At 46.8% G+C, this 22110-nt stretch overlaps 2 protein-coding genes across 3 annotated transcripts; one reads left to right on the forward strand and one right to left on the reverse strand.

Annotated features, from left to right (window-relative positions):
• The first annotated feature begins 127 nt into the window (after nt 1–127).
• On the forward strand, nt 128–16365 carry ZFPL1 (zinc finger protein like 1). 2 transcript variants are annotated; one of them, XM_087881258.1, is made up of 8 exons: nt 128–256; nt 1885–2028; nt 3482–3593; nt 6185–6378; nt 8814–8889; nt 13020–13199; nt 13865–13994; nt 14696–16365. In XM_087881258.1, exons 2-8 carry the CDS (start codon nt 1927–1929, stop codon nt 14877–14879), a joined length of 978 nt encoding a protein of 325 aa, XP_087737384.1. In that variant the 5' UTR covers nt 128–256; nt 1885–1926; the 3' UTR covers nt 14880–16365. The 2 variants fall into 2 exon arrangements, with proteins under 2 accessions (XP_087737384.1, XP_087737385.1); XM_087881259.1 differs by having other exon boundaries at nt 13020–13172.
• CATSPERH (catsper channel auxiliary subunit eta) lies at nt 12807–20908 on the reverse strand. Its single transcript, XM_087881260.1, has 3 exons — nt 20352–20908; nt 19253–19352; nt 12807–16551 (listed from the first exon to the last, which is right to left on the reverse strand). Exons 1-3 carry the CDS (start codon nt 20535–20537, stop codon nt 16472–16474), a joined length of 366 nt encoding a protein of 121 aa, XP_087737386.1. The 5' UTR covers nt 20538–20908; the 3' UTR covers nt 12807–16471.
• Between the last annotated feature and the right edge of the window lie 1202 nt (nt 20909–22110).

Raw genomic sequence — 22110 nt, forward strand, 5'->3', positions numbered from 1 at the left:
TTTGGGAGAGAAGGCCGGAAGTTGAATGAATGAATGAGAGAGAGAGAAAGAGAGAGCGGCCCGGCGTGACGCCATCAGAGCGCGACGTTCCCGGAAGAGACGTGGCAGAGGGCCGGAGGGAGGCGGCGGAGACAGGTGGGACTCGCCCCTCGCTCGAAGACCGGCCCGGAGGCGGTTGGGCTGCTCCGACGACGCTCGGACCCTCCATACCCGCGCCTGGGCCTCCCGGGGACGGTTCCCTCGCCAAGGGAGGCAGGTAGGGTATATCCCTCCCACCGCCGTGGCTGCAGGGAGGGGACCGGCTATATGATCTCGTGGACCCCCCGGGTCCTGAGGGGGTGCGGGAGGCGGGGAGAGCGATGGGCTTTGACGGCCAGGAGGGCTGGGGATCATGGGGCTGGAGGACGCCCCCGATTGCATCCTCCTCCCCAGGGGAGGGTGGCGGGGGGAATCTATCCGCCCCTCGCCATTAGATCGAACCCCTTGCTTCGCAGTTACGGCGGGCGGGTGGGTTTTGGATGCCCGTCAATCAGGGAGTCATGACCTGTCAGGTGATGAGGGATTCCGGGGGTGGGTGGAGGGGGTGGTAGTGGTCTTTGGTGCCCTCCGAGCTTTTTTCTTTTGCAGACGTCTCGTGATCCTCCCAGGGAACATCATCAGTGTTAGAAGGGAAGGAGGGGGGATTAATGGAGAGAAGGAGGGAGGCCAATAAAGGAGAATATTTGTATTCTCAGGGTTGACGTGAGGGGTCCTGGGTGCTCTTTGGGCTTGTTTGTTTCCTTGCAGACGTCTCCTGACCCAACTAGGGAGCATCATCAGTACTACTGGTAGAAAGGAGCAGGATTTAGGGAGGGAGGGAGGAGGAGGAAAAGGACTGTGAGGATCGTGGTGCTCTCTGAGCTGGGTTGTTTTCTGGCAGACATTTCATGATCCTACTAGGGAACAACATCAATGCTAGAAGGGAAGGAGGGGCAGGCCAATAAAGGAGAATATTTGTATTCTCAGGGTTGACGTGAGGGGTTCTGGGTGCTCTCTGGGCTTGTTTGTTTTCTGGCAGACGTCTCCTGACCCAACTAGGGAACATCATCAGTGCTGCTGGTAGAAAGGAGGAGGGTTTAGGGAGGAGGAGGAGGAAAAGGACTGTGAGGATCTTGGTGCTCACTGAGCTTGGCTGTTTTCTGGCACACATCTCGTGACCCAACTAGAGAACATCATCAGTGTTAGAAGGGAGGAGGAGGCAGACTCTGGGGTCTTGGTGGTTTCTGAGCTGGGTTGTTTTCTGGCAGATGTCTCGTAACCCAATTAGAGAACATCATCAGTGCTAGAAGGGAAGGAGGGGGGATTAATGGAGAGAAGGAGGGAGGCCAATAAAGGAGAATATTTGTAGCTCAGGGTTGACATGAGGGGTCCTGGGTGCTCTCTGGGCTTGTTTGTTTTCTGGCAGACGTCTCCTGACCCAGCTAGGGAACATCATCATACTACTGGTAGAAAGGAGCAGGATTTAAGGAGGAAGGGAGGGAGGGAGGAGGAAAAGGACTGTGAGGATCTTGGTACTTCTCTCAGCTTGGCTGTTTTCTTACAGACGTTTCATGACCCAACTAGAGAACATCATCAGAAGTAAGAGGAGGACTGTGGGGTCCTGGGTGCTTGGTGTTTTTCTTGCAGATGTTTCATTACCTGACTAGAGAAATATAATCAATGCTTGTTTCTCCATTTCTTCGTTATAGGGAAAAATAATATGCCTTTTTTTAAATATTTCCCAAAATATTTCATTCAATTAATTTGGACTAAGCTGGGAATGAAGTAATTCTCAGCCGTTAAAGATGCTGCAGTTTGAAAAACCCTCGTGTAAGTAATCCCTCTGTCCGTGTCCTCTTTCTCCAGCTCTTCTCGGCCTAAGCCATCCCCCCCCCTGCGCCGACCACGATGGGGCTGTGCAAATGTCCCAAGAGGAAAGTCACAAACCTGTTCTGTTTTGAGCATCGGGTGAATGTCTGCGAGAACTGCATTGTTGCTAACCATGCCAAGGTAAATGGAAATAGCAGGGAGAGGTCAGATCAGTGGTGAAATCTAAAATTTGTTATTACCGGTTCTGTGGGCGTGGCTTGGTGTGTGGGGGGGTGTAATGTGACAGTGGGCGTGGCCAATTTTTTTTTTCTTTTACTTTTAAAACTATTTTATCTACAGTAAAAAAAAAAATGCTTTCAAAAGGCTCTGACGATCCCAGCTGAGTTGCCTGATCGGCAGAGACTTTTTTTCTTTTAAATGCCTGTGACGATTAGGCAACTTAGCTTGGATTGTCAGAGGTATTGATTGATTGATTGATTGATTGATTGATTGGTTCGATTTATATGCCGCCCTTCTCCGGAGACTCAGGGCGGCTTACAATGCATTAAGCAATAGCCTTCATACTTTTGTATATACCTGCTTAGTAGGGCTTTCAGGGTCCCCTAAGCAGTGTTCTTTTTTTTATACGAAGTCAGCTTATTGCCCCCACAATCCGGGTCCTCATTTTACCTACCTCAGAAGGATGAGTCAACCTTGAGCCTGGTGAGATTTGAACTGCCAAATTTGCAGTTGGTCAGAATTGAACTGCCAGCAGTGGGCAGAGTTAGCAAGAGAGGGAGGGAGGAAGCAAGGAACGAAGGAAGGAAGGAAGGACAATAGCAATGGGACAGATACTGCTTCACAGTGCTTTATCGCTCTCTCTAAGCGATTTACAGAGTCAGCCTCTTGCCCCCAACAAGCTGGATCCTCATTTTACTGACCTCGGAAGGACGGAAGGCTGAGTCAACCTTGAGCCACTCAGGATCAAACTCCTGGTAGTGGGCAGGGTTAGCCTGCAATACTGCACTCTAATCACTGGGAGAGAAGGAAGGAAGGAAAGCAGGGAGGGAGGGAAGGAAGGAAGGATAGCTAGGAAGGAAGGAAGGAAGGAAGGAAGGAAGGAAGGAAGGAAGGAAGGAAGAGCAATAGCACTTAGACCTACCAGTATATACCGCTTCATAGTGCTTTACTGCCCTCTCCAAGAGGTTTTGAGCCAGTCAGTCAGAATTGAACTGCCGGCAGTGGGCAGAGTTAGCTTACAATACTGCATTCTAACCACTGGAAGGGAGGGAGGCCATAGCCCTTAGACTTATATCCCAGTTCACAGTGCTTTGCAGCCCTCTCTAAAGCGGTTTACAGAGTCAGCCTCTTGCCCCCAACAATCTGGGTCCTCATTTTACCCACCTCGGAGGGACGGAAGGCCGAGTCAGCTAGAATCTGATTTATGGCTTCAGCTGTCAAAAACCAGATGCATACAATTTTTTTTTCCTCTGCGTTAGCTCTTGATTGTTGCAAATCACCTTAAAAACTGAAATAAGAGGGTCTTTCCATTCTATGACATAAACAGGCTCCCCTCCCACCCACCCCCCATTTCCACCTGCTGCCCGTCACACCAATTTATTTATTTATTTTCCTGTTGTTGTTTTTTTTTCAGTGCATCGTCCAGTCGTACCTGCAGTGGCTTCAAGACAGCGATTACAATCCCAACTGCCGGTTGTGTAACGCACTCCTTTCCAACAAAGAGACGGTTCGGCTCGTGTGTTACGGTCAGTAGAAACCAGGGTGGATAAAAATCAATGATTTTTTTAAAAAAATCAAAAAAATCGGATTTTTTTTATTTAAATCGGATTTTTTTTTTATTTTTATCGAATTTATTTTAATACAAAACTTTTGGGGTAAAAATCTATCGTAAAATCGTTTTCTATTTAAGATACATAAATAATTTAGTTTATTCAGCATGAAATGGAGCTTAGTTGTGTAGCATGAGGCTGTATATTCTGCAACACTGGGACCATCGGTGAGTCAACAGTGGGTCAAAGGAGTAGTTGCTCTTTAAAAATTACAATTTAAATCGAGTTGATTTAAATCAAGCCTTTTTACTAGTGATTTAAGTCATGATTTAAATTGTGATTTAAATCAACATGATTTAAATTGTGATTTAAATCAACTCAATTTAAATCAAATCCACCCTGGTAGAAACTCTCTGGGCATTGTGCCAGAGAGGCTTCCCCCTTCTGGGGCTCCCCAAAAAGCTATCTGGCACAGGGGACACATCAACTTCAGACTGTCCCAAAGGTGCTTCTTTTTCAAGAAGCAACTGGACTTCCAGTTTTGCTCCTCATCCCAGAAGCTTCTTCAGCTCTGACTGGAGGGTGGGAAATGGAAGGATTTATGCTCCTTGCAAACAGCTGGTCATTTGCATCCTTTTAGAGAGTCGTTGAGGCCACTTGGAGATTTATCTGTATCCTCACATAAATGGGTCCTTTCACACCAATTTGCACCACTCAGGTGATGTCAATTAATCGGTGGAACAACTTGCCTCCAGAAGTTGTGAATGTTCCAACACTGGAAGTTTTTAAGAAGATGTTGGATAACCATTTCTCTGAAGTGGTGTAGGGTTTCCTGCCTAAGCAGGGGGTTGGACTAGAAGACCTCCAAGGTCCCTTCCAACTCTGTTATTCTAAATAAATAGATGAAAATGCAGTCCATATTTTGGACAGAGAGGTTTGAAAGAGAGGTCAAAATCTATGTCCAAATTGAACAGCCCTCTCTCGACAGAGGGGGAAGGATATGACATCATCTATCTCCACTCTACAACACAGTCTTTTCAGCAGTTCCAAGAAGGCTCCACACCCCCTTTCCACCACTCAGGTGATCCTGAGGACACAGAGAAACCTCCAAGTGGCCTCGATGACCCTTTAAAAAGAATGCAAATGACCAGCTGTATGCAAGGAATATAAATCCTTCCATTCTCCCCCATCCACTCAGAGCTGAGGAAGCTTCTTGGATGAGAAGCGAAATGTTTTTAAGGGAAAAAAAAAAACCCAAGAAAATTTAGTTTTCTTTAGGAAAAGCGCCTTTGGGACAACCATGACCTGGATGGTTGAACATCTCCCTAGACCAGGGGTGGGCAAATGTGGCTCTTTTACAACCTGTGGACTTCAACTCCCAGAATTCCTGAGACAAAAGCCTCTGCCGATCAGGCAACTCAGCTGGGATCGTCAGAGGCATTTAAAAGAAAAAAAGGGGTTTTTTTTCTTTTAAAAGCCTTTGACGATCCCAGCTGAGCCGCACGATCATCAGAGGCTTTTTTTTTTTTACTTTTAAAAGCATTTCTTTGGCCCAAGAGGTTGTAGAAAAAATGCTTTTAAAAGTAAAAAAAAAAAAAGCCTCTGAGGATTGTGCAGCTCAACTGGGCATGGGAGAGGGCAGAGATTTTTGCTACAGGTTCTCCAAACCACTCGCCTCCGTTGCTACAGGATCGGGTGATCTTGTCCCAACCGGGAGCATTTCACCCCTGACGCAGAGCCCTCTCTCCAGGCACGCGAGCCGTCGCCCAGCTCAGCTTAACCACACATGTGCGCGCGCGCCTCCTGCCAGCCAGCTGAATATCAGGTTTCTGCCGTGCATGCGTGGGGGGCAGGGCGCATGTAGGAGCTGCGTGCGCATATGCGGGGTGTGTGCCCCCTCACAGCCCGTTTTGTTTTTTGTTTGTTTTATGTTTGTTTTATTAGATTTATATACCGCCCTACTCCCGAAGGACTCAGGCGCACAAAATAAAATACATAGATACAAAAGTTAAGAACATAATTAAAACCAGATTAAATAATTTAGCCCGAGACAATTAAAAATCCCAATAATTTAAAACAGATTAAAATTTCGATTTAAAAGAATTTTAAAACAGGGGAGAAAATTAGGCCAGGCCGGCTTGCTGGAATAGGAGAGTCTTAAGAGCACGGCGGAAAGTGCACAGATCCGGGATCCTACGTATCTCCAGGGGGAGCTCGTTCCAGATAGTGGGTGCCCCCACAGAGAAGGCCCTCCCCCTGGGGGCCGCCAGTCGACATTGTTTAGCTGACGGCACCCGGAGGAGCCCCTCTCTATGAGAGCGTATCAGCCGGTGGGAGGCTGTTTTGAGTCCTAGGAGGCTGCAGGGAGGCCTACTAGGCCCAAAATGGGGCATGGAGGGTATCGCGCACACATGCGTGGGGGCGGGGGGGGATCGTGTAGGGTTCATACGCGCATGGGCGGGGCGCAGGGGGTGTCACGTTTGCATTGTATTAAGCGCTTTCGGCACGCGGCAACAAAACGGTTAGCCAAGGCAGGACTTTGTTTTAACGGCTCCTTTTCCCTCCAGATCTCTTTCACTGGTCCTGCCTCAATGAGATGGCCAACCAGCTGCCACAGAACACGGCCCCCGCCGGCTACCAGTGTCCCTCTTGCCAGGGTCCCGTCTTCCCTCCCACCAACTTGGTCAGTCCAGTCGCATCTGCCCTTCGAGAGAAGCTCTCCACGGTCAACTGGGCTCGAGCCGGACTTCGGCTTCCCTTGGTAAGAAATTAAATCCTGCCATCGTTGAGCTGCTTCGTGAGCAATTTTTCACAGCACCAGGTATCACCAATCTCTCAGGGGCTGCCCCAAAGAAGAGGGAGTCCATCTATTCTCCAAAGCACCTGAGGGCAGGACAAGAAGCAATGGGTGGAAACTCATCAAGGAGAGAAGCAACTTAGAACTAAGGAGAAATTTCCTGACAGTGAGAACAATTAATCAGTGGAACAGCCTCCCACCAGAAGTTGTGAATGCTCCAACACTGGAAGTTTTTAAGAAGAGGTTGGATAACCATTTGTCTAAAGTGGTGTAGGGTTTCCTGCCTAAGGAGGGGGTTGGACTAGAAGACCTCCAAGGTCCCTTCCAACTCCATTATTCTATTCTATTCAGGTCAAGTTAATCTGCTTTGAAATGGATCCAGATTGGGGATATTTTTTTCCAGCAGTTGAGAGCCTCAGGACAGGTGATGGACGGATCTCTGTTGAAGGCAGAGATTTGGATTTGAGACCACCGTTTCCAGCCTTGGATTTTGTCCATATATATTTGAAAAAAAGCTATTTTTGTTTTAAAAAAATAATCCCTGCAGACAACCTCCCTATAATTACTTGGCAGCTCTAATCCTGCTGAGGCACCAGGCTACTTTAAAAGAGAGGACCTTTTGCAGATAATTCAGTTGTTCATAGGGACTCTGGCGTCTCCTGGTACAGCAATATCAGTAAACTGTGTGCTTCGGCTTTCAACAATAATAAGTACCTTCTTAAGATATATTATTATTATTATTATTATTATTATTATTATTATTATTATTAATTATTAATTATTATTACATCTTAAGGTACTTGGTCAATACCTAGGATACTGGCAGCAACCCGTATCAACTATTAGCACCAGTCAATGGTATTTGTGATGCATTTTTGAATGTCCAGTTGACTGAGTTTCAAGTTTAATGAGTAAAGTTAATAATAATAATAATAATAATAATAATAATAATAATATAATTTGACTTTACAAAAAACTACCTTACTTGGAACAGCTTACATCCTCCGACGATACCTTAACAGTTCCTAGGTCCTTGGTTAGGGCTCAAGCTGCTGAGCTATTAACCAGCCTCAAAGGCTGTGAATCTCACCAAAGATTTAATAATAATAATAATAATAATAATAATAATAATAATAATAATAATAATAATAATAATTGGAGCCCTTGGAGCAATACCCAAAGGGCTACCCTGCTATTTAGAAATTCTAAGTTTGCCGGACTTGAACATTTTGACTCTACAAAAAACCACCTTACTCGGAACAGCTTACATCCTCCGACGATACCTTAACAGTTCCTAGGTCCTTGGTTAGGACTCGAGCTGCTGAGCTATTAACCAGCCTCAAAGGCTGTGAATCTCACTAAAGATTAACCAATAATAATCATAATAATCATAATAATCATAATAATAATTTTCTACAAGGAAAAATCCCAGGACTAGAAACTAGACGAGGAAGTTAAAAACCATAAAATAAATCGAAAGAAGCAAATGGGAAAAATCTGGATTTCTGCCTTGAAAACAACGTAAACTTTTAGGACTTTACATCGTGGTTTTAATTTCTCTTGTTTTAACATTGATGTATTTTTACGTCTGTAATCCCCCTAGTGTTACCTTAAGATAAGGACGGGCGGCCAACAAATTTTATAAACAAGCAAAGAAACATGTCCAGGATGCCTCTAAGACAGGGGTCCCCAACAGTGGTGGGATTCAGCCAGTTCACACCTATTCATGAGAACCGGTTGTTAGAAGAAATCATATTTTGTTTTTTTCCCACTTTACAGGGCTAATCCTGTAAGGAAGGCAGGAAGGAAACATTCTGGTGGTGTTTCTAGCCTAATCTTTATTGCCCTGCTTACAGAAACTGCCTCTCTGCTTAACCCTTATTACATTGTAACAGCTAAGGCGCTTTGCCCATAGACATGAGTGATGTTGAATTGGCCACGCCCACACGGTCACATGACCACTGAGCCACGCCTACCCAGCTGGTCATTAGGACAGAGAACCAGTTGTTAAATTATTTGAATCCTACCACTGGTCCCTAACCTGTGGGCCGCAGCCCAATACCGGGGTGCGGCCTAATCGTCACTGGGCCACGTGAGTAGCTGGCCGATGTACGCGCATGCATGCAATGCAGGCACAGCCCCGCTCGCGCACAAGCCGCATTGCGGGCACCCCGCTCGTTTGAGCGTCGCTGCAAATGTTGCAGGTGCTGGCGCCTGTCCCTCCCGCAAAAATCATCCCCTCTTCCCCACCCCCTCCAGGCCCCCAACCCGAAAAGGATGGAGAACTCTGCTCTTAAAAGAGTCCGATCAAATCACCCGTCATTTTGACTTTCTTTCCGGATCCCACCAGATTATTAACCTGGATTTTTAATTTAATTTTATTTTTTTTCCCTGCTCAGATTGATGAAATGGAAGTGACTCAAGAAGTGGATACTCACAACGCCTCAGACTGCAGCGACTGGTCCAGTTTCACAGGTGAGTATATGGGCTCAGGTGAGCCTTTTCTCCACCTTAACAACTTCTACCGCATAGCTCCCAGCGACCGGTAAGATCCCACAGAGTTGGTCTCCTCCGGGTCCCGTCAGCTAAACAATGCGGGCCTGCAGGGGAGGGCCTTCTCTGTGGCTGCCCCAGCTCTCTGGAACCAGTTACCTCCTGAGATCCGGACTACCCCCACCCTATTGGCCTTCCGGAAAGCGGTGAAGACCTGGCTTTTCCGGCAGGCCTGGGGCCGTTGGATCTCGGTGTTGCAATCTTGCAAGATCCAGCCATGAATGGTGTGCATGGGCTTTTAATGTTTTTAAAATGTTTTCATAATGTTTTTAATAATTTTCTATGTTCATTGTTCGCATTACTTTTGTTGTAAGCCGCCCAGAGTCCCTTGGGAGTAGGGCGGCATAGAAATGTGATAAATTAAATTAAATTAAATTAAATTAAATTAAATTAAATTAAATTAAATTAAATTAAATTAAATTAAATTAAATTAAATTAAATTAAATTATTAAATTAAATTAAATTAAATTAAATTAAATTATTAAATTAAATTTTAAGATGAGTGGACTTCAACTCCCAGAATTCCCCAGCCAGCTAAACTAAGCTGGCTGGGGAATTCTGGGAGTTGAAGTCCACTCATCTTAAAAACTGCTAAGGTAGTGTGAAGTGCTAGATGGGGGCGACAGTATCATGTCCTTGGCAATTGAGGTTTGAGTTTTCTGTTAGAACCTACCACCTATCATCATCATCCTCATTTAACGACCCTATAATCCCTTGCGGGGTGGAGTCTGGGCAACTGAATGGAGTTGAGTGTTTACTGGCCGGATGCCCTCCCTGTTGCCAATGCGGAGTTTTGTTCAGCAGATATATTCTCATTGTGCTTAGAGAGAGAGAGAGAAATATCTGCCTCTACCTAGGATCGAGTTTACAGCCTCCTGATTGTGAGGCGAGAGCGCCACCACACCACTCTAAAACCTACCACCTATCCCTGGTGTAAATTCCCTCAGGAGTGCAAGCCACGAATCTCATTTACGTGGAGATCGGCCATCCGTAATTTCGTGCCTTAGAAACATCTGTATTTCAAAATATAGGGGGAGGAGATTATTCCACTCGTCGGGAGTGGAATAATTTTTCATTCATCTTTCTTTATAAGCAAAAAAATAAATAAACCCCCTTTCAAGTCTTATTTGTGGGGGGAAAAAATCTTTGTACTTGAAATGCCTCCAAAGCCCCTCCCCCCCTTTTTTTAACAGTGCACTAAATTGGTCAATGAATTATTCCCCAAATGCTTCGCATTGCACTTTGAATCATAAATTAATCAAGAATACAGTTGGAAGGGGCCTTGTGTTGTGGCCCGCCGGCGGCCAGCAGAGCTGGCAGCAGAGTCGGACAGTGAGGAGGTTGGGGAGGAACATGGGCCAGTCCTGGGGGCTGGGGAAAGCTCTGTGTCGGAGGCAAAGTGGGAGGTAGACAGCAGTGAGGCAGAGGAACAGCTGGAGCCCGTTCCCAGTATGCGCAGTGGTGCCAGAAGACAAGAACAACTCAGAAAGCAGGGTCAATTTGGGAGTAAAAGCCACACCTTGGAGGTGATTGGGCCCTCCCCTAGGAAACAAAAGAGGAGCGAATGGGGAGGGGGCTTCTGCAGGAAACAATTTGTTTGTTCATTCATTTCAAGAGTGGGAAGATCTGTCCGTGAATCCCAGAGACTCTGTGCCAAGTTTGGCCTTGTACTGCGTATGGAAACTAGTTATCTGGCAGCTTTCCAAGCGAGATAAGGTCTGTGTTGATAAGTATTCCTCTGAAAGACTGTTTGGACAGGCCTTGCTGACTGTGAATGAAAGGGATTCACAGTCGTGTCAATAAAAGGGGTTTTGCCAGGACCAAGACTCAGCTTCGTGCTTTTTAGGGAAGCCGAAGTCAGAACCCCTTGGAGGTCTTCTAGCCCAAATGAAATCAAAGGCTTGCCCAAAGTCTGCTAAGCCCCCCCACCCCCTGTCCCCTAAGGCCCAATTCTGTGTGATTACAACTAATCCTGCTTAACATGTTGTGAAAACAGTCATTCTAAAACAGGGGTCCCCACCAACCCCCCCGGGCTCTGGGCCGGTACTGGGCCATGAAAGCGGCAGACACACGCAGCTCCGTTTGTGCGAGCGGCAGACGCTCACGTGTGTGCGGGAAGCTCCATTTGTACGAGCGAATCAACCCAGGACCTAAATGAACTGCTTTGATCGAAGATAATGGACTGGGCCGCTTTATAAGAGGCTGGAAACCGTTTGTGGACTTTCCAGATGCTAAATATGATAACGGATGGTTAACAGAAGGATTTGAAGATTAGTATCATGTTTAGCTGAAGCCGTTGGCTGCTTTTTCTTCTTTTTCTGCGTGCGTGTGTTATGTATGTATGTATATATGTGTAAATGTGTATCATGTATCATCTACCCGTCCATATCTATCATCTAGCTAGCTATTTAGCTATCATTATCTATCTACCATATCTATCTATCTATCTATCTATCTATCTATCTATCTATCTATCTATCTATCTGTCAGCGTTTCAACGCTGGCATAGAGAGCAGAGGAGAGCGAGAGATAAACTCTGAAACTTTTGCCTGATAAATCCCTTTGAAGTCTGGTTGTCGTGGAAATGAGGGGAGGGGGCACATTCCTGGGAAATGACGAGAAAAAGAAGTCTGAAGAATGACTTGGAAGATAGCCAATGAGAAGCAGAGATTTGGGGATCGGAAAAGGAGGGATTGGGGGGCAAAAGGTCAGTCTTGTCCACGCGGAGTCATGATCCGGTGGCTGTGCTCAATTAAAGAAAGATTTCCTTAAAGATTGGCAGTTTGGAAATTCATTTAATTTTGAGATAGCATCATAGTCTGAGACTATCGCTTATCTATTTATCATCTATCACCATGATGGTGAACCTGTGGCACACGGAGCCATATCTGTGGGCACGCGAGCATTGCCCTAGTTCAGCTCCAGCGCAAAAACGGTCACCTGATTTTTGGGCCTTCCGGGCCCACCGGAAGTCGGGAAAACGGCTGTTTCTGGCCTCTGGAGAGCCTCCAAGGTATGTGGAGGGAGGCCGTTTTCACCCTCCCCAGGCTCCAAGAAAGCCTTTGGAGCCTGGGGAGAGCGAAAAACAGGCCTACCGGGCCCACTGTGCCAAAAGTGGGGGGAGTGTGGGGGGTTCCACGCACATGTGTGGTGGGGGCGGGGCACATTGAATTATGGGTGTGGGCACCCCCCCCCACGCAACCCCCGCTTTTGGCATGCGACAGCAAAAAGGTTAGCCATCACTGATCCATCATATTTCATTATCTATATCTCTATATCATCTATCATCTATCTATCATCTATCTCTATATCATCTATCATTATCTATCATCTATCATTATCTATATCTCTATATCATCTATCATAATCATCTATCATTATCTATATCTCTATATCATCTATCTTATCATCTATCTCTATATCATCTATCATTATCTATATCTCTATATCATCTATCTATCATCTATCTCTATATCACCTATCATTATCTATCATCTATCTTTCTATCATTAGCTATCCTCTATGTATGTAGCTATCTATCATTACCTACCTACCTAAATAAATAAATAAATAAAAGGAGGAGGAGAATGTATTGCTTTTTCTTTTCTTTCAGCACTTAGCCAGGGTAGACCCTACATGTTTAATATTAAATCTAAGTAATCACTTTTCCCTCTCTCTTTTTTTGTACGCTATATTTTGTTGTTCTTGTTCTTGTTGTTAGGGTTTCCTTTTGTTTGTTTGTTTTACTGTTCTTCATTTTATCCTCTACAATAAAACAATCCATTAAAATTAATTTAAAAAAAAAAACACCCCAGTACCTAAATTCAGTCACAATCAGGCTAGGGTTATATCTTAACTTTATTGATTCATACACTGATTTAAGTGCTGCCTCCTCAGTGGCAGTGAGCAGCCTACAAAAATTGCAGACGGTCCTAATAATTCCCAGAAAACTCTTTTTAAAACACCTAACGGCAAGCGCTAAATACTTAAACGTCTCAAAAACCCCCACTATCTCATTGGAGCTCAAAACTGTTTTTCTTCTCCCTCGCCAGCCCTAAATTCAGAAGAAGCTGCCCCACAGAATTCGGCTTCGGCCTTCGCCTACAGTGCAAGTTGCAACTTCGAGTCCCCGCAGCAGCAACAGCAGAACCTGAAGAATGGCGGTGTGGCAGACCAACACACGATCGTCAGCATGAGTGACGGAGGTAGAGACATTCTCACGATCAATGCAGGTCGGCAGCTGTATTTGGGGGGTGGGATGACGGAGGGAGATAAATCGATTTGTGTGGGGGGAGGCGTTGTGACCTTGCTTGTAGCAGTATCCCCTTCAGAGGTCCCAAGGAAAGTCGGCGTTTCCTGCCGACATTTGATTAAAATCTGGGTGCCTTTATTTGATAAAAGTATTGCATAAATCCTTCATTTTTATCACTTGAAACCCCAAAGAACTCCTTTTAGACTTGAGTGGAAAAAAAATCTTAATGCAAGTTCATTTAGAATTAGTTTTTCCACTTCTACTTGTAATTTCTCTGGGGATGCAGGGGAAAAAAGCTCCTAAAATAAAGAGCAAGGAGAATAAAGCATAAAATACCTCTGTTCTGTTGCTGGCTCGCCAATATACCTAGAGAAGGGCAAGGAAGAAGATAATTTTAAGCATTATATGGGCCAGTTTGCATAATGGGGAGGATTGTCCAATATGCAGTTTCCCAGACCTGTTTTTTCCCCCTTTTTCCTTATTCCATCATGATTCATAACGTCGCGTTTACATGATACCACTGTACTGGGTTTCGTATAATCGATTATCTGCAGAATTTCTCCAGTGAAACTCGCAAGTTTCGAGAGGGTGGCGGGCAAGAAAGGGTTACTATTTCTATTTCTTCCCTTCTCTCTATGCCTGCAGCCTCCTCATCGCGGAAAATTTACGACACCCGGGAAGCCGGCGTCGGCCAGGACTCGAGCACCACCATCGACTTCGACGAGGACAAATACCGCCGGAGGCCGACACTCAGCTGGCTCGCCCAGCTGCTCAAGTGAGTCCCTTGAGAAAGAACTTCCCGGCTTGTTCAGTTTGGGAAACCGGCTCTCCCCCGAGAGATGCTGGCAGTAGAGAGAGCAGCAAGCAGAGATTGGAGAAGGGGCCAAGAGCGACGGGAGGAAAAAGTCACAAAACAAAGCGGAGGGGCTCCTTTCCTCGAGAGGTCCTCTCGGTTTGGCGCGAGCTGTTCACGGGCCTGAAAAAAACCGGCCACGGTGCCAAACTCCGCCTGGCTTCCAGGCGTGGAGACGCACAATCCTCCAGCTCATGATGGTTACACCTTTTGCAAAAGGAACTGGACTTCCTCGGTTTGTTTTCTTGAAAAAGTTTCGCTTCTCATCCAGAACCGAAGCAGCTTCTTGGATGAGAAGCGAAACGTTTTCAAGGGGGAGAAAAAACTCCAGTTGCCTGGTGGAAAAGCACCGTTGGGATTCCAAGCAGGTTGTAATTACGCTTCAGATCTGGTGGACTTTGGAATATTTTTTGGGTTCTGCTCTCTTCATTATTCTGGAGTCTCTCCCGGCAGCTTCCTCATTCCTTTCCCCCGTTTTTAAAAGGTTTCCTTGGCATAGGATCCGGCTTGAGGGATCTCACGGCAAGCCAGCTAACGGTTCGAAAGCACCCCAGTGGGCAAAAATCCAATTCAGAACCTCAAAGGACGGGGCAGCTTAATCTTCTCTTTCCTTCTGCCGTCAGGAACCGCTTCGGCACCCGAAAGCAGCCGCGGTCGTTAATGCAGAGATTCGTCATCTTCCTTCTGATCGGCGGGATCGGCTTCCTGACGCTCGTCATCGTCATGATGAAACTCGGCCGGGCCTCAGCCGACAATGACCCCAGCCTGGATCCCAAGTTCAACCCTCACATCCGAGTGGGACAGTAGTTGAGTTAAAGGGCCGGCCTCTCCTTCGTCACATGGGCCCTGTATACCCCACTCTCAGTTCTTCCTCTTGGCAGCTCCTTGGCAGAATTTCACCCCAGAGGGAGAGCGGGAGGGAGGAAGGGAGGCCTTGGGGTTGCAACTACTGGGTATTGTCTCCGTGAGCTTCCCAGCCTGGACAGACAAGGTTGTTGGGACACCTTTAAAGCTTGGATGAAGGTATCCCAGTTAAAAGACAGGCCATCTCTTTCTCTTCCTCCTCTTCCTCCTCCTCCTCCTCCCCGCAGTCCGATGGGAATTGCAAACGACAAAATTTTGTCGCCAGCTTTATGCAGAAAGGGCTGGTGAGCCGTTGAGGGACAGGATTGAACTGGCACTTTTTAAAGAGAACGACGCCTCCCCTTCCAGTTTTCTTCTCTCACAACCCGGGTTCCACTCGAGCTCAGCAGGGGAGATGAGGCCTTTCCTTGAGGTCAAACGATTTCCCTGAAGTTGCTTTGTTTTCCTTCTTCGAAGGTTGTTTTGAGACAGGAGGAATCGACTGGGAATTGGGAGTGGCCTGTTGCCACCCAACCCGTAGCAATTTTTATAAAAGAGTACGGCCAAGTTTGGGGATTTCCTCCGTCAAGTCCTATCCTAAATCCATTTTGATGCTTCTGCACAAGCTGTCCTTGGTTGCAGGAACACCCCAGCTCCATCCCCCAACAAAAGAGGGAGCTCTGTGTATATGTATGTGTGCTAGATACGGGACACCGGTGGTCTTGGGGAGCCCCACGGCGTGCGTCTTCAAGGCCCTCAGGTTTGTTAGGACCAAAGGCTGCCTCGCGGCCTTTCTCTGCAACCCAGTGGTTGAAAAAAGTCCAGGGCTTGATTGGCAGGCGGTTGAAGCGCTGTGGAGACGAGAAGGCGACGGCTCCTCGGTGCTTACACATCGCGTTCCCTTAATAGCCCAGGCGCTACACATCCCAAAAAAAAAAAAAGAAGGCCATTATTATCTTATGCCCCACTCTTCCTTGTCCTCTCGGTTCCAGACAACCTTCTGCCTTCCAAGTTCACCTCTGAAAAAACATCTCCGCTCCGTTTAGACCTTAGTTTCTCCAGAAGGGTGGCATCAACTTTGTCTTCTCCAGAACCACTTTTCCTCTTTCTCCGGCGTTGGCAGATTTGGTGGGCCCGAAAGCGCCGGTCCCGATCCATTTTGGGAGGGAAGGGAGGGGGCACCCGGTGGAGGAAAGGCTTCTCACTCGTCCCCAGATGTCCGATCAAGAAGGGTGAAGCAGGAGCCCATCCTGCCCATCGTCCTTTGTAGGAGAGCCCAGGTTTGGGAAGAGTATTTGGGCTGGTGGAACGCCGGTAAATGACCTGCAACGGTTTATTTCTTGCTTCCGTGTTCTCCGGATGTAGGGCGGTGAGAGTGCAAAACTCTGGCACATTGAAGCAATAGAGACATTTGTTAATATTCTATTAAACTCTCTTGGCTAATCCTAAAGGCTGGCGGTTACTCCTTCGTAGCTCCTTCAGAGGTTACCGGCTGGGATAATGTGAACAAGCTGTCCCTTTTGGCCTCGCTCTTCTCGTCCCCCAGTTCCTTCTGATCATTCGTATTTTTCTTCCCTATAATCGATGGTGAGGTAGTCCATCCAGAATCGAGCCAAGTACAGGGCAAAATTCATGGCTGGGTGAAAAGGAAAGGAGTTATTCATTCATTTATATCCCCCACTTTTATTATTTTGGCAAATAACTCGAGGCAGCGAACATATCCAACGTACCTTCCGCCTCTTATTTTCCCCACAACAACAACAACCCTGAAAGCAGTGGTGAAATCTTCCCCGGTTTGCCACCAGTTTGCTGCCCGTGCGTGCCAACTGTGCGCTTCACACGGAAAAAGGCTTAGGAAGGTAAGTAGAACAGCGGGGGGGGGGAACAGCTGTGCCGCGCAATTAAGATTCACTGCTTTCTAGCGATTTGAAATCGTGCGGCACAGCTGATCATCGGAAATATCAGTTCAGAGGAACAGGTAGTTTTTTTTTTTACTACCGATTCGCCCGAACTGGTAGTTTTTATCACTACCGTTTCACCCGAACCGGTGCGAACCGGTAGCATTTCACCGCTGCCTGTGAGGTTGGGCTGAGCTGACAGATCGATCTGCCCAAAGTCACCCAGTTGGCTTTTGTGCCTAAGACAGAACTAGAAGTCACCGTCTCCTAGTGATTGGCCCAAAATATCACCCAGCCGGCTTTCATGGCTAAAGCGGGATTTGAACTTGCTGTCTGCTGGTGATTGACTCAAGGTCATCCAGCTGGCTTTCATGCCTAAGGAGGAACTAGAACTCGCAATGATATGGTGATTCCTCACAACAATCCTGTGTAGTGGATTGGGCTGAAACAGAGGGACTGGCCAGAAATAACCCAACCAGCTTTCCTGCGTAAGGCAGGACTAGAACTCAACATCACCTGGTGGTTGATCCAATCAGCCACCTAGGTTTCATGCCTAAGGCGGGACTAGAACTCACCATCTCCTGGTGATTGGTCCAATCAGCCACCCAGGTTTCATGCCTAAGGCGGGACTAGAACTCAACATCCCCTGGTGGTTGATCCAATCAGCCACCTAGGTTTCATGCCTAAAGCGGGACTAGAATTCACGATCCCCTGGTGATTGGTCCAATCAGCCACCCAGGTTTCATGCCTAAGGCGGGACTAGAATTCACGATCCCCTGGTGATTGGTCCAATCAGCCACCCAGGTTTCATGCCTAAGGCGGGACTAGAATTCACGATCCCCTGGTGATTGGTCCAATCAGTCACCCAGGTTTCATGCCTAAAGCGGGACTAGAACTCAACATCCCCTGGTGATTGGACCAAACTCACTAACCGGCTTTCGTGCCTCAGTCAGGACTAGAACTCGCTGTCTCCTGCTTTCTATCCTGGTGCCTTAACCACTAGATCAGAGTTGGGCAACTGTGATCTATTTAGACCTGTGGACTTCAGCTTTCAGAATTGGAATTTAGAAAATTGATTGTGGCAGGGGAAAAAAATTAATGTAGGGCCTAGATCATTGTTTCACAACCTTGGAAGCTTTAAGAAGCGTGGACTTCAATTGCCAGAATTCCCCAACCATTAATTCTGGCTGGAGAACTTTGAAAGTTGAAGACCACAACATTTAAAGCAGGCTAGAATTCTGGGAGTTGAAGTCCTCACGTGTAAAACCTGCTGGCTGGGGGATTCTGGGAGTGGAAGTCCACCCATCTTAAAGCATGCTGGCTGGGGAATTCTGGGAGTTGAAGTCCACCCATCTTAAAGCAGGTTGGCTGGGGAATTCTGGGAGTTGAAGTCCACCCATCTTAAAGCATGCTGGCTGGGGAATTCTGGGAGTTGAAGTCCACCCATCTTAAAGCATGCTGGCTGGGGGATTCTGGGAGTTGAGGTCCATCCATCTTAAAAGCATGCTGGCTGGGGAATTCTGGGAGTTGAAGTCCACCCATCTTAAAGCAGGTTGGCTGGGGAATTCTGGGAGTTGAAGTCCACCCATCTTAAAGCATGCTGGCTGGGGGATTCTGGGAGTTGAGGTCCATCCATCTTAAAAGCATGCTGGCTGGGGGATTCTGGGAGTTGAGATCCACCCATCTTAAAGCATGCTGGCTGGGGAATTCTGGGAGTTGAGGTCCATCCATCTTAAAAGCATGCTGGCTGGGGGATTCTGGGAGTTGAGATCCACCCATCTTAAAGCATGCTGGCTGGGGAATTCTGGGAGTTGAAGTCCACCCATCTTAAAAGCATGCTGGCTGGGGAATTCTGGGAGTTGAGATCCACCCATCTTAAAGCATGCTGGCTGGGGAATTCTGGGAGCTGAAGTCCACCCATCTTAAAGCATGCTGGCTGGGGGATTCTGGGAGCTGAAGTCCACCCATCTTAAAGCATGGTGGCTGGGGAATTCTGGGAGTTGAGGTCCATCCATCTTAAAGCATGCTGGCTGGGGAATTCTGGGAGCTGAAGCCCACCCATCTTAAAGCATGCTGGCTGGGGGATTCTGGGAGTTGAGGTCCATCCATCTTAAAAGCATGCTGGCTGGGGAATTCTGGGAGTTGAGATCCACCCATCTTAAAGCATGCTGGCTGGGGAATTCTGGGAGTTGAAGTCCACCCATCTTAAAGCATGCTGGCTGGGGAATTCTGGGAGTTGAGGTCCATCCATCTTAAAAGCATGCTGGCTGGGGGATTCTGGGAGCTGAAGGCCAGACTTCTAAATTTGCCAAGATTAGGAAACGCCAGCCTAGATGGTGGAAGGATGGGAAACTTAAACCATAGCTAAAAGAACCTGGCTTGTTACCCTGGGAAACTCACTGTTTCTCCTCCTCCTCCTCCTCCTGATCATCATCTTACCTAAGGAGGTCAGGGCCAGGCACGTCAAGAAGCCATCATCCGCTTGCAAGGTGTAGATGCTGGCTAGGAGGGCCAAATAGAAGCTGGTGACGTGGGAGAACTGTCAGAAAGCCAAAGAAGAGCGGGGAAAATATGAATGATCTCCCGTTGCAAAGAGCAGAGCTTTTCTCCTCCCTTCTCCAATGTTTTAAAAAATATTATTTATTTATTTTTTTATTAAAAAGAAAATAGGAAGATGACATGCTACCCTCAGAAACCGTAGCCTCTCACATCCTGTCACTTCACAGCAGGGGTCTCTAACCTTGGCAAGACTTGTGGACTTCAACTCCCAGAATTCCTCAGCCGGCAGAATTCTGGGAGTTGAAGTCCACAAGTCTTAAAGTGGCCAAGTTTGGAGTTTCTTTAGTCTTAGTCTCTCTCTGTCTCTCTCTCTCACACACACACACACACATACACACAAGGGCCTTCAGGAATGACAAAGGGCATCGTGGGAGAGGAGTTGGCTTCTGGGAAAAGCTGGCCATTTTGTGAAAGTGCCCACCACATATTCTGAACAACACCACCTGTGCCTTTACCCCCAAACTGAACACCTTGCCTAGACCTTCCTCGTTGCAGCCTTACAGCCCAACTCTCAAACAAAATTGCCACCCAAAAAGAGCAGAATGAGGTGTAGATACATTTTCTGCCTGTCGATTAATTGATTGATTGATTGATTGATTGGAGGGCAAGAGATAAGATGTTTTTCTTTCCTAAGCTTCTATTTCGTCGTTTGCAGGGAAACAGAAGCTCAGAAAAGAAACACCACGGAGATTTGACGTTGGGGCGATGACGCGCATGTGTGCCAGCCAGCAGCGGAGGCCCTGCATGCCACCTCTGGCACGCGTGTCAAAAGTTCGCCATCACGGGTGTAGGGTCTCCTGCTTGGGCAAGGGATTGGCTAGATGACCTCCAAAGTCCCTTCCGATTCTGTTAATCCGTAAAGGCTGCAGTGGATCTATTTTCCCTGACCTGTTTTTTCTAGCATCCCAGCGAGAGGTCATCTATCCCCCACCACCGTGGGATGACTGAATTGCAGAAGAGGCGAAGGAAGGTTCTTTACCAGCAGCGATACGGTGAACCGGAAGCTCATGAGATCTCCTCTTTGAGAGACCAGGAAGTGGTAGAGATCCCCAATGATCACTCCAATGTTGATGACGAACAGAACCCATGAGCCAATGATGAAGATGACTTTGCTTGGAAAAGTGACGGTTAGGAAAGGGTCTTTCCATGAGCCCATTTGCGGCATCTTGGCAAGCCAGGTTCTCCTTAGTCTTAGGGGAGCTGCGAGGAAGGAGGCCCTTCCTGGAGGAGGTGGGTCTCACAAGAGATCCTGGCCTGATGAAGTCATAAGGATGCAGAGGTTCTAGAAGCCGGACGATTGGCAGTCTTTTCCCCCAAAGCAAGTGGGTATCGGGCATTGCCCGACAGTAGGTGTCAATCCTGAAACTGACCTGACCGAAGCCATCTTGGAAGCTTCAGTGTTGCCAGATGAACAGGGAGGTGGGATTTTAGATAGCTGGGATTTTGTAGTCAAAACAAAATACTTTCTCTTGGGAACCAAGGTCATTCTCACACCTGGTTAGAGTGTGGAGACGGAGTGATGTCACCGGGCAACCAAACAGCACCGTGATTGGACCATGTGACTGACTGTTTTGCGAAAGTGACAACTCACACTTTTAATTAGGTGAAAACCGCGGGAACCTTCAGAGTCGGTTTTCACCAGATCTGCGCCAATATGATATGTCCAATAAAGCTATTTGAGGAATTTACCTGCCTCGGAGTTTTGCTTGCTATGGGTCTATTACTTGGAACCCTGACAGCAGGTACAGATGGCCAAGGCAAGACATCCAAGCACTGTGGATAAGTAACATTGACAAAGTGTGTAGGAAATCATGGTCCAAGTCAGGCTAACCAGCATACGTCAGCAGCAGCAAACATAGAAAAGCAACAGCTCTGACCTCGCAACACACCCACAGCTTCTAAACTAGATAAGAGCCTGAAGATGACAGGGTTGTGAGCCTGTCGAAACGTTGCTATAAGAAAAACTTTTAAGGTACTGGTAGGATTTTAGCTAAGGTTTTAAAGGACCTTGCAGAGTGCTCTGTAAGGATTTTTAGAAGATTTTAAGCTAGGATTTTAACCAGAATTTTAAACATTTTAACTAATTTATTTAATATGACGCGGGAAAACACCCGAGATTTTAATTTTTTGCATATACGCACCCGCGAAAACTTAAGACACAAATACATGTATGTATATAAAATTATATAGTGCGTCTATGCAGATATAATACATATGGTGTGTGCATATATTCATAAACACACGTGTGTATAAAAAGTAGGCAAGCGTCAAGGACCTGACTAAACATTATATATGTGTATGTATATATATGTATGTATATATATGTATGTATGTGTATATATATATATATATATATACACACACACACACAAACACACACAGATACACACATATATACATACACACACATACATCTATGTAGGTGTGTATATATTTGTACAAACAACACACAAGTGAGTTGTGTGTGTGTGTGTGTGTAGATAGAGGATAGATAATTTGCACACAGACTTAAAACCCGCTCTTCTCCCTCACAGACAAGACTAGGGGCTGTGGACAAAATAAAACATAAAAAAAAGCATAAAACGACCGTCCAAACATGGCCAGGCCAGGCCCTTAAAAGAAGGAAAGATGGAAAAAGGTTTCCATGGTTACGAGCACTCCCTCCTCCTCCTCCCCCCCCCACTCCCGCCACCCTTCCCAAGTTATTCGCTTCAAGCGGCTCTAAAGTCCGCCAGGGG

This window comes from Pantherophis guttatus, chromosome 18 (assembly GCF_059756535.1).
Source record: "Pantherophis guttatus breed Tessera chromosome 18, ASM5975653v1, whole genome shotgun sequence".
Lineage (NCBI taxonomy): Eukaryota > Metazoa > Chordata > Lepidosauria > Squamata > Colubridae > Pantherophis > Pantherophis guttatus.

What these genes read in the sequence shown, in the direction of transcription:
- CATSPERH (XM_087881260.1), bottom strand. Translation starts at nt 20,537, where the DNA reads ATGCCGCAAATGGGCTCATGGAAAGACCCTTTCCTAACCGTCACTTTT. An exon ending in GGTTCACCGTATCGCTGCTG is followed by an intron (nt 19,353 to 20,351) that starts GTAAAGAACCTT and finishes GCTTTCTGACAG; the next exon opens with TTCTCCCACGTCACCAGCTT. An exon ending in CCTGGCCCTGACCTCCTTAG is followed by an intron (nt 16,552 to 19,252) that starts GTAAGATGATGA and finishes CTTTTCACCCAG; the next exon opens with CCATGAATTTTGCCCTGTAC.
- ZFPL1 (XM_087881258.1), top strand. Translation starts at nt 1,927, where the DNA reads ATGGGGCTGTGCAAATGTCCCAAGAGGAAAGTCACAAACCTGTTCTGT. An exon ending in TTGTTGCTAACCATGCCAAG is followed by an intron (nt 2,029 to 3,481) that starts GTAAATGGAAAT and finishes TTTTTTTTTCAG; the next exon opens with TGCATCGTCCAGTCGTACCT. An exon ending in GGTTCGGCTCGTGTGTTACG is followed by an intron (nt 3,594 to 6,184) that starts GTCAGTAGAAAC and finishes TTTTCCCTCCAG; the next exon opens with ATCTCTTTCACTGGTCCTGC.